The following is a 14,503-nucleotide window of genomic DNA, read 5'->3' as shown; positions in this document are numbered from 1 at the left end:
AATGGTGGAGGGACGGTCACACTGTTGCTGGGACTGGTGTCAGAACAAATGACATTAAAATAAAGTTTTAAAAATAAATTTTAAAAATAAAATATCTTAAAACATAAATGAAATATGACTGAAGAAGTTACTGTAGCCATTAGCTTCACTGTGGGTGCGTAAACATTGGTACAGAAAATGTTTTCAGTTTTTCCCAGTTAAAAAAAATGATTAGGAGAGAGTTAAGAGGGAATGTGCCTGCCACAGAGGCGGGGTCGGGGGTGGGGTGGAAGGCGGGGGCGGTGTGCGGGATACTGGAAACATTGGTGATGGAGAAAGGGCACGGGTGGAGGGATGGTGCTCGAACACTGTATGACCAAAATGTCATCATGTAAGTTTGTTAGTCTGTAACTGTATCTCACAGTGATTCACTAAAATAAAAACAAATAAAAAAGAAAATGGTTAGGCTGCCACACACGCAGCTGTGCAACACCTCCGAACTTCACAGAGCCGACAGCCCACAGGAACATTAGTTGGGAAGGCTGAGTAGCAGCCCACGAAGCTCCATGCGCGAAACAATAGCACAGAAGGTTCAACTCACGCCTACCAGTTTGGCAATCCCTGGGCCAGGGCTTTACTAACACCATTAAGTGATATACATTGTAAGACGCAATATAAAATAAATTAATTAGCGCCTGCTAAGGGAGCAGACTGCGGGTGGGGGTAGGAAGCTAGGGACTTTGGTGGAGGGAAGGGCACACTGGTGGGTGGGGCTGATGCTGGAATACTTAACACCTCAAACAACCGCACTGTGAACAACTATGTAAGTCATGGTGTTTTAAATAAAGTTTTTTGGTTTTTTTTTTTTTTTGCTTTTCGGGTCACACTCAGCGATGCGCAGTGGTTACTCCTGACTTGCACTCAGGAATCACTCCTGGCGGTGCTCAGGGGACCACATGGGATGCTGGGAATCGAACCCGGGTCGGCCGCGTATAAGGCAAACGCCCTACCCGCTGTGCTATTGCTCCAGTCCCTTAAATAAAGTTTTAAAAATTTAAAAACTAGGAAAGAGGGGCTGGAACGATAGCACAGCGGGTAGGGCGTTTGCCTTGCACGCGACTGACCCAGGTTCGATTCCCAGCATCTCATATGGTCCCCCAAGCACCGCCAGGAGTGATTCCTGAGTGCATGAGCCAGGAGTAACCCCTATGCATCGCCGGGTGTGACCCAAAAAAGCAAAAATAAATAAAAACTGGGAAAAAAATGGTTTAGGGGCTGGCCTGGGTGTTAAATGTCAGGGTGCGTGTGTGTGAGAGGGGCAGGCATTCAGCAGAAACTGCCCTGGGAATTCTGATCACGCACCAGAGGGCACTCCTGGGACCTGGGGGGTAGCTGGAGAGGCAGCCCAGTGATGCCTGAGGGCAGAAGGGCCAACACTGACCACTATGTGTGCAGGCCGGGTGGTGGTTCCAGACACAGCCGGCCCTAGACTCACCATGGTTTGACCAAGCTCATCTTCCTTCACTGGCAAAGGCACAGCCGGAAGTAGCCAGGTCTGGGCTGGGGAAACCTGCCAATTTCAGCAGGGGCCTGAGGGGGCGGGCGGTCAGCGGTCAGGGAGTGCAATCCTCGCCCCACTGAAGGACCATGTGCATGTAAAAGCCTAAAGAAACACCCGAAAGTAATAATAGTGATAGTTTCCACATGGTGGCGTGAAGGGTGCTTATTACTTCCATCCAAGTAATAACAGAGTAATTCAAGTATACCATGACTCAGTATTATTAAAATAATGTGGTTAACAGATGTACTGACTGACCCCATTGTGGGGGGCATCATTTCACAATACCCACCTGTATCAAGTCATCACCCTGGTGCACCTCCAGCTTACCCCAGGGACTGAGAAACTTACCTCAATGAGTCTGGAGCCGGGTGGGGGGAACGGAACACCCATGACAAAGTAGTCAGATGATGCTCATTCAGTAACAGTACTCAGAACAAAACTTGTACTTCAAGCATATGCCCCAAAGAAGGAAATTATTACATGGACAGTAAAATATAAATGTTTTATTTATCAACTTTTAGATGCATCTACTTAATACCAAGACGTTTTTAAAAACTGCATTAAAAGATTGTCAGGTAACATTTACTGGGACTTAGGCTGGCCTTACTTCATGAAGATCATTAATGTAAGTAGCACTGTAGCACTGTCCTCCCATTGCTTATTGGTTTGCTTGAGCAAGGCACCAGTAATGTCTCCATTGTGAGACTTATTGTTACTCTTTTTGGCATACTGAATACGCCACGGGGAGCCTGCCAGGCTCTGCTATGCGGGCGGAATACTCTCGGTAGTTTGCCGGGTTCTCCGAGAGGGAGAGAGGAATCGAACCTGGGTCGGCTGTGTGCAAGGCAAACGCCCCACCTGCGGTACTACCGCTCCAGTTCATTAATATAAGTAACATTCATATTCTAAAGCGATCTAAAATAGAAAATTATGAGTCTACAAAAAAGATACCAATTCCTACTAAAAGCCTCCAATAAACTACATGTTATTCCCCTTATTATAACCAGGGGCATTTCAGAGAGCTTACCAAAGAATACTCAAGAGTGAAAAACAGTAATATATTTTTTAAAAAAAGGCAAAAATAATATATACAAAAATTAGCACCAAGAGAGACTTTGTGAAAGAGACAGTCATAAGGACAATAGCTGCCGTGGCTGACCATGGGAAGGGGGACTCAGTGCTGGCCCCTGGCTGCCCCAGGAGAGCGATTCCATCTCACTTCAGAAATCTGTGCCAGAGCACAGCACAATCAAAATTCTCCTAAATTTACCGTGATGAAAAATTCACCATCTTGTCTCTCTTTCTCAAATGTCATCACGGAGCAGTTAAAAACACAAACACAGGGGCTGGGGCGATAGTCCAGCCGGGTGGGCATTTGCCTTGTATGCAGCTGACCCGGGTTCCATCCCCCACATCCCAAAGGGTCCCCCCCACCCCCAAGCACTGCCAGGAGTGATTCCTGAGAGCAGAGCCAGGAGTGAGCCCTGAGCATTGCCAGGTGTGACCCAAAAACAAAACACAAAAACAAGAAACAACCAGTCGTAGCTTCTGTGGGCCGCTCAGGCCACGAGAGCTGGTCATCACAGAAGCACCATCTGGCCCGTGTCCTTTCTGGTCATCGCAGAAGAACTACCTGGCCAGTGTCCTTCCTTGTCATCATAGAAGCACCATCTGGCCCGTGTCCTTTAAGGGAGTCAAGGAGCCTCATTCCAGGATACGCCGTCATCACAGAGAAGGGCCCCAGAAACGAAAAGGTGTGTATAAGACTGCACAAAAGTCATAAAGAAATCATACTTGTGGAAAAAAAAATTCCACTTGCACACACATTTAAAGAAATACCTTCAGAAGAGAGGACCATTTAGCACCTGTATTACAAAAATCAAAGTAAAAGATGATTTAAAGGGTGCGGGAGTGATACCACAGCGGGTAGGGCATTTGCCTTGCATGCTGCCGACCCTGGGTTCGATTCCCAGCATCCCATATGGTACCCAGAATACCACCAGGAGTAATTCCTGAGTGCATTAGCCAGGAGTACCCCCTGTGCATCGCCAGGTGTGACCCAAAAAGCAAAAAAAAAAAAAAAAAAAAAAGATTTAAAGAAGTCAGGACCAGGGTCCAGAAATAGAGTACAGGGGTTAAAGCACTTCCTTTGCAAGCAGCTGACCCCAGTATGACCTTCAGCACAGCATAGGGTGCCCTGAGCAATGCCAGGAGAATGTTCTGAGCACAAGTCCAGGAGTAGCACCCGACATGGCCCAAAAATGAAATTAAACTAATCATAACAACAATAATAATATATTCACAGCCAGAGGCAGCTCAACAGGCTGGGTGCAAGCTACAAGGTTCAATGCCTCGTAGCACACCGTCCCCAAACACAACCAGGTATGGCCCAAAACCCAAAACCACAATTCAGTATAATGTCAATGTTTCTTTTCTGTTTTTCTGGGTCACAACTGGTGGTGCTCAAGGTTTACTCCTGGCTCTGCACTCCAAGATCACTCCTGCTCGTGATCACTCGGGACCACATGGGTTACCAGGGATCAAACCCGAGTGGGTGGTGTTCACAGCAAGAGGCCCTGCCCTAGCTTCCTAGCTCTTCTGCCCCTGTTGTCAATTTTTTTTTTAATTGTGAAAGGGGAGACTTGGGCCATACTCACAGTGCTCTGGGCTTACTATTGGCTGTCAGTTCAGAGATCACCCCGGCAGTGCTCAGAGAAACCTCTAATTGATGCTTGGGATGGAACCCAGGTCATCTGCAGGCAAGGCAAGCACAGTTCCCACCCGTCAATTTTAAGAAGAGGGCTGGCCAAGAATGCAGCTCAGCGGCAGATAACCTGCCTTGCATCTGTGAGGCCCTGGGTTCAATCCCTGGCACCACAAACACACACACACACACACACACACACACACACACGACAATTGCATTTAAAATTTGTTCCAAAGAACTGAACAATCACAGAATGAGGGATCATGATTCCATAACAGGAAAAAAAAATGCATCAAAATGCCCACCCATTATATATGTGAACAGACGTGGAAAGACTGTTTTCTCAGTGAGAGTATCATGGGCACGTCCTCTATGAACACAGCAACATACACTCGGCACAGAAACACAACAGACCACTGATGCAACTAACGGACAGACGTGTGCCTTCCAGGGGTCAGATGCGGGCGGTTCTCAGGTCTGTGCCCTGACGCGACCCCATAGACGTTCCACCCCCAATGCCACCCCCACCTGCACCCCAAGTTCATCCTGCCTTCGGCCACTTTCTCCTTTTCCACTTTCCGTCCCCACACCAGCTGAGGGTAAGGGGGGGGCCAAGGTTAGGCTCAGCAGCCCGGCTCGGCCCCCGCTATGCGAGTGCACCTTCGGCCAGGCAAGCTGCTTCTCCCTCACTGGCGTCGCGCCGGGCTGCCTAGCCGAGACTCCTTAGTGGGCTGAGCGGGGACAGAAACCGGGGTAGGGGGGGCTGCGGCCCCAGGGCCTCCCGGCTGGCTCAGGCCCGGCGGGGGGTCCGCAGAAGCAGCCGAAGTATCTGGAACACGGAAGAGAGAGATGAGGTTTCTGAGGGCGCCCGCTCAGCACCTCCATGGTGAGCACAGTGGGACAGAGTGGACCCAGGCCTGCGGGAGTGACATCCTTAACCTTCGGCTCTTGGCCACCACAGCGTCCTTCCCGGGAGAGAACTCAGCAAACCCAGGAGGGCCGGGGGGCATAGTCCTGAGCACTGTGCTCAGGAGTTCTGGGTGTGGCTCCAAAACATAAGAGCCAAGAACAGGGATGGAGAGAGAGGACAGGGGGGACACTGGCCTTGCAGGCCACCGACTCTGGTTCAACGGCCAGCAGGCCTCCGAGCCTGGCCAGGAGTGCTCCCTGAGCACTGCCAGGTGGATCCCCCCAAATAAGAAAGACCAGGTGGACCAGGACCAGGTGATGGTGATGAGGATGATAAGGTCAATTCACAAAAGAAGGCCTTTTTTTTTTTTTTTTTTTTGGTGTTGGGGACACATTCGATGGTGCTTGAGGCTCACTCCTGGCTCTGTGCTCAAGGATCACTCCTGAGGATGCTGGTGCTCGAACCCAGGTTGAGCCCGTGTTCGGAAGCCTCCTCCCCGCTGTACCGGAACTACTACCCTGCATCGGAAGGCGTTCACAGGGCTCTCTTCCCAGCCTCACTTTTTTTTTCCTTTTTGGGTCACACCGGCAATGCTCAGGGGTTACTCCTGGCTCTGCAGTCAGGAATCACTCCTGGCAGTGCTCAGGAGACCATATGGGATGCTGGGAATCAAACCCGGGTTGGCTGCATGCAAGGCAAACGCCCTACCAGCCGTATTGTCACTCCGGCCTCTAGCCTCGCTTTCTTTTCTCTTTTTTTGGGAGGTGGACTTTTTGGGTCACACCCAGCCGATGATCAGGGTCTACTCCTGGCTCTGCACTTAGGGATCACTCCTGGAGGCACTCGGGGGACCCTATGGGATGCTGGGAATCAAACCCGAGTCAGCCAGGTGCAAGGCAAATGCCCTTCCCGCTGTGCTATCATTCTGGCGCCTCCAGCCTCACTTTCAAGCCCCAACTGCCCTGCTGACAACCCTCTCCCTGCCTCAGCGCTCTCCCCGCATCCCGCATCCCCCATCCATCCGGCCGCCCTGCCCCCCGCGGAGCTTGGGCGCTGGTGCTCACCTCCGTTCCCCAGCGTCTCGTGCAGCTTGCCATGCCTATAGGCGGAGATGATCTGGAAGTTGACCACGCTGAGCGCGTCCAGCCCCTGGTCCTGCAGCAGCTTCAGGGAGGCAGCGTGGATGAGCTGGTGGGAGCGCCGGCACACCGGGAGCCTGCACTCGCCCCGGACGAAGGACTTGCACACGTGGAACTTGGTGCACTGCTCCCGGAGGCCGCAGTAGCCGTGCTGGGCCTCGCCTTTGTTGTAGAGCAAGCAGACCTGGGGGGTCGACACAGCCGCCCCTCAAGTGTTTGCTTTCAGGGGCCACTCCCCGCAATGCTCAGAGCACTACAGAGGTCACCAGGGATCGCACATGGACTGGCACAGGCAACCCCGTGCCCACGCACCAACGGCTGGGGAAGGGGACACCCGGGTGACATGGAATGGTGAGGCCACGCAGCTCGCCGCGGCACGGATGGATCGGGGAGCCTCGTGCTAAGCCAGAGGGAGGCAGAGGCAGGAAGAAATGGTGCGAGTGTAACTGAGACCGTGGACTCTGGGAAGCTTCCGCTCGTTTTGATTTGGGCCACACACCCAGCAGTGCTCAGGGGTCAGTCCTGTGGGTACTAGGGGCAGAACCCAGGTTGGTCATGTGCAAAGCACGTAACCTGCCTTGCATGGGGACAATCCATGTTCCACCCTGGCAGGCCATAGGGTCCCTGTAAGGGGACCGGCCGGGTGCCTCGCCCCAGCAAGGATACATCTCAAAATCAAATGTCTCATGTTGTGCTGAAAGGAGATAAAGGATCACACATGATGGCTTCTCGGGATCCATATTGCAAACCATAGGGCCCGCTCGAGCAAATCGATGAACAACGGGAGGACAGTGACAGTGACAGTGAATGCACAAAGGATACTGGAGACACTGGTGGAGGAAAATGTACACTTGTGGAGGGATGGGTGTTTGATCACTGTACGACTGAAACTCAAATATGAAAGCTTTGTAACTGTAGCTCACGGTGATTCAATTAGAAAGAAAAAAACATGAAAAAAATAGACTGTAGCTTGTAGGTGAACTTTGTATTCCTTTATAAAATGTAAGAAAACTTGTGAAAAACAAACAAACAAATGTCCGCAGGGCCAGAGAGCTCCAAGGCAGGGGTATAGGCGGGCTTGCAGGAGGCCTGGCCTCTCAATCACCACCCAAACTGGCCCTGGTGTGCTGAGCACAGCTGGCTGGAGCCTCAAAGTCAAAAAAAAAAAAAGTCAAAAAAAGTGTCCAGAAAACCAAAGAAAGCAAATCTGAACATTAAAGTCTACTCGTCGCTTTTTTTATTTTGATTTTGGGGTCACACCTGGCGGTGCTCAGGGCTCACTCCTGGCAGGCTGGGTGTACTGTATAGGGTGTTCAGGGATTGAACCCCGGTCAGCTGCGTGCAAAGCAAAAATGCCTGGCCCACTGTGCTATCACTCTGGCCCCCAAAATTCTACTGTTTAGAGTCCACAGAATTCAGTGATGAAATGGAAACTGATGTTTTCTTGAAGATTTTTTAACAAATGCTTTCACCATTATGCAGGTTTAATTTTTTTTTTTTTTTTCGGTTAGGGGAAGACTGGCCTAGGACCAGAGAGATAGTTCCGGGTTTAAGACACTTGCCTGGCACGCTGCCACCCCAATTTGATTCCCAGGAGGGGGGATAAAAGGGGGCACACAGGGACAATGGTGGCGGAACGGCAACACTCTGGAGGAGGGTGCGGCACTGGAATGTTGTGGCCACAAATCCCTCTGACGGGATGATAAACCCAAGAGCTGTTATAAAAATTTTTTTCTTTTTTGTTTTTTGGGGGGCTACATCTGACGATGCTCTGGGGTTGCTCCTGGCTCTGCACTCAGGAACCATCTCTGGGGGTGCTTATGGGACCGTATGGGTGGGATACCAGAGATCACATCTGGGTTGGCGTGAGCAAGACGAGTGCCGTAACCTGCTGTGCTAATGCTCTGGCCCCAGTAAAGAGGGGGGAAAAAGACTCTTCTAAGTCACAAAAGCAACAAAAAACAGAAATTGCGCTTTCTGGTCCGAGGAGAACCAAGCAGCCTCTAGTTCAGCGTTGCAAAGGTGGACGATAGCGCCCCCTGGCTGGGACAAGGTTTTTGTTTGTTACTTATGGGGCTGGGCCACATCTGGCAAAGCTCAGGGCCTAGTCATGGCTGAAAGGGCCACTTGAGGGGTCAGGGATCAAACCCAAAAAGCAAAAAAAAAAAAAAAAAAAAAGCGGGGGTCAGAGCAAGAGTACAGCGAGTAGGGTGTTTGCCTCGCACCCAGTCGACCTGGGTTTAATCCCTGGCAACCCATATGATCCCCCGAGCACCGCCAGGAGTAAATCCCAAGTGCAGAGCCAGGAGTAACCCCTGAGCACCATTAGATGTTGCCAAATACTAAATTAATAAAATTTTTTTTATAGAGAGAGTAAGGTGCTTATCTTTTATTTTTTATTTTAATTTTTACTTTTTGGGTCACACCCAGCGATGCTCAGAGGTTACTCCTGACTCTGCACTCAGGATTTACTCCTGTCATTGCTCGGGGGACCATGTGGGATGCCGGTGATTGAACCCAGATCGGCAGTGTGCAAGGCAAATGCCCTCCCTGCTGCACTATCACTCCGGCCCCATAAAGGCACTTGTCATGCATGCAGTGGGCCCTGGTTCAATCTCTGACACCTCATACGGTCCCCCAAGTATGAACACAAAGCAAGGAGTAGCCCCTGAGCACCACCAGGTATAGTCCAACCCATACCCCAATATTTCTAAATTAAATAAAACTTTCCTTCAGGTCTAGCTAAACCAAACACGTCCGGTTACATCACAATAGCAATTTTAAGTTTTACGTGTTTGGAGATGAATCCTGTGGGTTCAAAGCAGCTACAATTAATATTTAAAGCCCAAAACAAATAAATGGGAGAAAAATACTGTGAACAAATGTGACCAAAATTTTTTGATCATAAAAAATACTTTCTAGGGACGAGAGAGATAGTCTGGGAGGCCAAACATTTGCCTGGCATGTGGCTGTGATGGGGCTGGAGCGATAGCATAGCGGTAGGGTGTTTGCCTTCCATGCAGCCAGCCCAGCCCGGCCCGGCCAAGCCGGGTTCGATTCCTCCGCCCCTCTCGGAGAGTTCGGCAAGCTACTAAGAGTATCTCGCCCACACAGCAAAGCCTGGCAAGCTCCCCGTGATGTATTCAGTATGCCAAACACAGTAACAACAAGTCTCATGATGGAGACGTTACTGGGCCCGCTCGAGCAAATTGATGAACAACGGGAGGACAGTGATACAGTGCTACAGTGGCTGTGATGATGACAAGCTGGTTCTATCCCGGCCACTGTGACTACCTGACATAGAGTCAAGATAACCCACAGCACTGCCAGTGTGGCCCAAAATTCTCCCTCCCCACCACACACACACCTAAAAATAACAAAATAAAACTTTGTTAATTAGCAGGAAAAGACAGGTGCCTCAGTAAAAAATACGGAGAAAGTAAACCATGGGGCCGGAGAGGTAATACAGCAGGTTGTGCACTTGCCTTGCACACAGCCGACACTGGTTCGATCCCCGGCTTCCCATATGGTCCCCTGAGCATCCCAGGAGTAATTCCTGAGTGCAGAGCCAGGAGTAATCCCTGAGCACCGCCAGGTGTAGCTCCAAAAGACACACATACACGCACTCACACACAACCATGGGCTACAAGAAGGCGGCTCAGTACCCCAGTGCCCACCTCAGATGTGTGCTGTCAGCAACCCCCACAGGAGCATGCCCCCCTCACCCCCCTCAGCACGTGAGCCCCAGACACCAAGGGAAGGTGAGGGCAATACAAGGACATGCGAGTGACGAAACATACACATCCTGTGAGACCTAGATTCACAGCTGCAGTCTGTTGTGAGTGACCTGGCCAAGTGCTTCTGTGACACAGGGCCAGGACACTCATGGGTGACAGCTCCCAGGACACCCATGGGTGCTTCCCCCTAGGACACCCACGGAGGATGGCCCCCAGGACACCCACTGGTGACAGTCCCCAGGACATCCATGGGTGACAACCTCCAGGACACCCACAGGCAAGAGCTCCCAGGACACCCACAGGTGACAGCCCCCTTACTCAGCTCTGTGCACTCCGTAAACCCTCAGAAAGCAGAAAAATTATTTCAGTTTTTTTTTAGGGTTTTTTTGGGGAGGCAATGCACTCCGGAATTTCTGGGGAAGTTTGGGGGACCATATGGGATGCCAGGCATACGACCTGGGTCGGGCCCATGCAAGGCAAACACCCTCCCTGCTGTGCTAACACTACAGCCCCAGGTAGTTAGTTCTATACCTTAAAGAGCCCCCACTCTGGTTTCAAAGCCCAGTAAAATCACGGACTCCCCAAAAGATCAGCACTAGGTTCCTCCCCTCAGGCAGTCTCTAAGCACTCTGCATTGTTGCCCTGATTTCTCTCACCTGGAGGGACAGTGGGAGGGACAGTGGGGGCCACGTACCTCTGGTAGGAGGCAAGGGTCGTTCTGCAGAAGCAAGATGCGAAGCTGAGCCTCGTTGAGGCCAAAAATCCCGTGATGCTTCAGGGCCTGGATGTTGACGGGCGTGTGGATGTCATGGGAGAGCGTGCAGGTGGACCTGCGTGGAGACAGGCGATTGGGCACCCAGGAGCAGGAACCGTCAGATTCTTCGTTTGGGGAGTCTTCCCATGCCCAGAGTTGAGGAACCCAGAGACCAGTCCCCGGGATGCAGCACCCAGCTGAAAAGGCTGGGTTGGGGCTGGAGCCAGGGCACAGCCTTGCACGCGGATGACCCAGGCTCAATCCCCAGCACCCCTCATGGTTCCGGAGACCCACCAGGAATGATCCCTGAGCAACAGAGTCAGCAGTGAGCCCTGAGCACCTCCAGGTGTGGCCCAAACAACAAACTAAGCAGGCTGGGAGAGGGATGGGTCAGCACCCTGCTTTGCCAGGGGGAGGCTGGGGTCTGATCCCCATTTGTGCATGATCCTAGAGCACCCCCGGGAGCAAACCTCCTCCCCAGCACTGAGCCAGAACCAGCCTCTTACATTGGGGGTCACTCTAAAAAGCCAAACTTAACACCCCAAATGTTGGGTCGACACAACTGGCCCCTAGCCCCAGACTAACTTTCCTTAGGTTTGGGGTCACATCCAAGCAGTGCTCTGGGCATACTCCTGGTTTTATGCTTAGGGGGGGTCACACTCCTGGCACTGCTCCCCAGGGCAGGTGCTGAGGACAGAAATGGGTGGACCATCTGCAAGGCCGCTGGCTTTGAAGGGCAGTGTGAGTGCCTCAAAGCCAGGGGTCAGGTGGAGCGATAGTACAGGGGGTAGGGCGTTTGCCTTCCACGCAGCTGACTGGGGTTCGATCCCCAGCATCCTATATGGTGCCCCAAGTACCGCCAGGAGTAATTCCTGAGTGCAGAGTCAGGAGTAACCCCTGAGCATCACCAGGTGTGACCCAAAAAGAAAAAAAGAAAACAAAACAAAGCCAGGGTCAGCCAGCAAATCTCGGGAACCCAGCCATGGTATCAACGTTGGGAGCTGCACCCCCCCCCAAAGCCCACCAATGTAAGAAATAAACTCAAGAGGGTGACTCTGCATGTGGGCACACCCCAGTCCCCCACGGACCCCCAGAATCATTTTGGGGGGCAGGAAGGCTGGGGCAGCATCAGCACGCCCTCACCCCCAAATGACCCAGCCCCGTTTCCAGGGCTCAGACAGGACGTGGGTGCAGAGGCGGGGGCCGAAGCGAGAGGGAGGGGACAGAGGGGGAGACAAGGGCAGTCTCCGGAGAGTGGGATCGTGGGACCCCCGGAGCCAGAGACGCAAAATACTCCTCAGTTGATTCCGTCCATTCTGGAGGGGGTGGGGGGGCGACCGGGGAAGGGGGTGTTGGAAGTGGCCCGAGGGTTCGGGGGAGGGGGTCCCCGACGGGGACGGGGGGGGGGGAGACCGAGGGTCCTGGGGTCCACTCTGGACGGGGGCAGCCGGGGAGGCTGAGGGTCCCGGGGTCCCTCCGGACGGGAGCAACCGGGTCGGGGCAGGCCGAGGGTCCCAGGGTCCCCCCGGGCGGGCGGGGCCGGGTCGGGTCGGGGAATCCGAGGGTCCCGGGGATCCCTCCGGGGGTCGCGGCCGGGTCGGGGAGGCCGGGGGTCCCTCCGGGTGGGGGAGGCCAGGTCGGGGCGGGAGGAGAGGCCGAGGGTCCCGGGGTCCTCCCGGGCGGGCGCGGCCGGGTCGGGGAATCCGAGGGTCCCGGGGCGCCTCCGGGGGTCGCGGCCGGGTCGCGGCGGCCGGGGGTCCCTGCGGCTCACCAGCAGTCGCGGTTCGGGCACTTGCCCAGCATGTGGCGGCGGCAGAGGTGCAGCTGGTCGCAGGCGGCGCAGTCGCCGCGCTGGTAGCGGGCGCAGAGGCGCGCCGAGGACACGGCCAGCACCCGGACGTCGCGGGGCCCCGCGCCCGCGCCCGCCGCCGCCGCCGCCGCCGCCACCTCGGCCTGCGCGTCCCACGGCCCGGGCCGGCGCGCCACGTCGTGCAGCAGGAAGCGCTCGGGGCCCGCGCGCCGCAGCACCGCGCGCAGACGCGCCTCGGGCAGCTCCACGTGCCCGCGCAGCTCGGCCAGCAGCAGCCGCCCGCCGTGCGCGCACAGCACCTTGGTCAGGAACGCGCGCACCGTGGCCTCGGCCGGCTCCCCCGCCGCCATCCCGCCCGCCGCGCGCCACGCCCCGCGCAGCCCCCGCCCCCGCCCCACGCACGCCGGCGTCCCGGGGGCGGGCCGCGGGGGCCGCGGGGCGCGGACGCGCGGACGCACAAAGACACACAGGCACACAGATGCGGAGCCGCGCACAGGCACGGATACAGAGACACATAGACACACAGAGACACACAGGCACGCACACAGGCATATACATACAGACACACAAAGACACACAGATACAGAGACACACAGGCACACACACAGGCATATGCATACCGACACACAAAGACACACAGATACAAAGACACACAGATACAGAGATGCACACAGATACAGAGACACACACAGAGACACATACACAGAGATACACAGGCATACACAGGCATATACATACAGACACACAAAGACACACAGACACACAGATACAGAGATGCACACAGATACACAGATACAGAGACACACACAGAGACACACACACAGAGACACACAGGCACACACAGGCATATACATACAGACACACAAAGACACAGACACAGACACACACATACAGAGACACACACAGACAAACAGAGACGCACACACAGACAACAGACACACACAGACACAGACATACACAGAGATACACAGATACAAAGACACACACACAGACAAACACAGATACAAAGGCACAGACAAACACAGAGACACACAGGCACACACAGGCATATACATACAGACACACAAGGACACACAGACACAGACACACAGAGATACAAAGACACACACAGACACACACATACAGAGGCAGAGACGCACACACAGACACACAGATACAAAGACACACACAGCCAAACACAGATACAAAGACACAGACACACACAGACACACAGGCATATACATACAGACACAGACGGAACCACAGACACAGACATACACAGACACACACAGATATACACAGACACACACTGACACACAGTCACACAAACACAGAGACACAGGCACACAAACACAGACACATACAGACACATACACAGACACATATATACACACAGGAGGGCCAATGGGGGGGACCTCACCCAGACGTAGGCCACACACACCGTGGGGCGGGAGGGGAAACAGGATTTCACACCCCAACACAGGCCTATGCAGGGAGCCTTGGAGATCTGCAGGGCACATCCTACATACACACGCACACATGCACACACACACATATGGGGGGAAGTGGGGAGACCCCACCCTGACACAGGCCGGCACAGGGGGTCTCGGACACCTGCAGGGCACATCCTACACACACAAACACACACCAACCACACACACACACAATCCCACACAGGCATGCAGAAGGGGACCTCTCAGGCCTGCTGGACACACCCTGGACCCGAGTCAGGCAGACGGAGGGCTGCATAGTCCCCCCCTCCCCCCATACCGGCAGGCAAGCAGTGAAGGAGGACCCAGGGTGTGCAGGCAGTCCCGACCTTGGCTCAGGCACCGGAAGTTCTTATTGAGCTCCTGCTGTCTACCAGGCACCCGACAGCTTGTTGGTGGAGCCGCACCCGGTGCTGTTCGGGCGTCACTCCCAGTGG

General features: G+C 53.8%; 1 protein-coding gene across 1 annotated transcript; it reads right to left on the bottom strand.

The window, feature by feature from the left end:
* Window positions 1-4,933: 4,933 nt before the first annotated feature.
* ZC3HAV1L (zinc finger CCCH-type containing, antiviral 1 like) lies at window positions 4,934-12,947 on the bottom strand. Its single transcript, XM_056123969.1, has 4 exons — window positions 12,559-12,947; window positions 10,728-10,863; window positions 6,222-6,480; window positions 4,934-5,076 (listed from the first exon to the last, which is right to left on the bottom strand). Exons 1-4 carry the CDS (start codon window positions 12,945-12,947, stop codon window positions 4,934-4,936), a joined length of 927 nt encoding a protein of 308 aa, XP_055979944.1.
* Window positions 12,948-14,503: the final 1,556 nt, after the last annotated feature.

Source organism: Sorex fumeus, unplaced genomic scaffold (assembly GCF_029834395.1).
Source record: "Sorex fumeus unplaced genomic scaffold, SorFum_2.1 ptg000048l, whole genome shotgun sequence".
NCBI lineage: Eukaryota > Metazoa > Chordata > Mammalia > Eulipotyphla > Soricidae > Sorex > Sorex fumeus.
The sequence above is the reverse complement of the archived record's forward strand: the minus strand, read 5'-3'. Positions and strand labels throughout refer to the sequence as shown.

Bases quoted from the DNA above. Each gene is read 5' to 3' on its own strand.
- ZC3HAV1L (XM_056123969.1), bottom strand. From the start codon at position 12,947: ATGGCGGCGGGGGAGCCGGCCGAGGCCACGGTGCGCGCGTTCCTGACC. The intron at 10,864-12,558 runs GTGAGCCGCAGG...GTCTCCACGCAG, and splicing joins TGCCCGAACCGCGACTGCTG to GTCCACCTGCACGCTCTCCC. The intron at 5,077-6,221 runs GTGAGCACCAGC...TCCGTGTTCCAG, and splicing joins CGAGACGCTGGGGAACGGAG to ATACTTCGGCTGCTTCTGCG.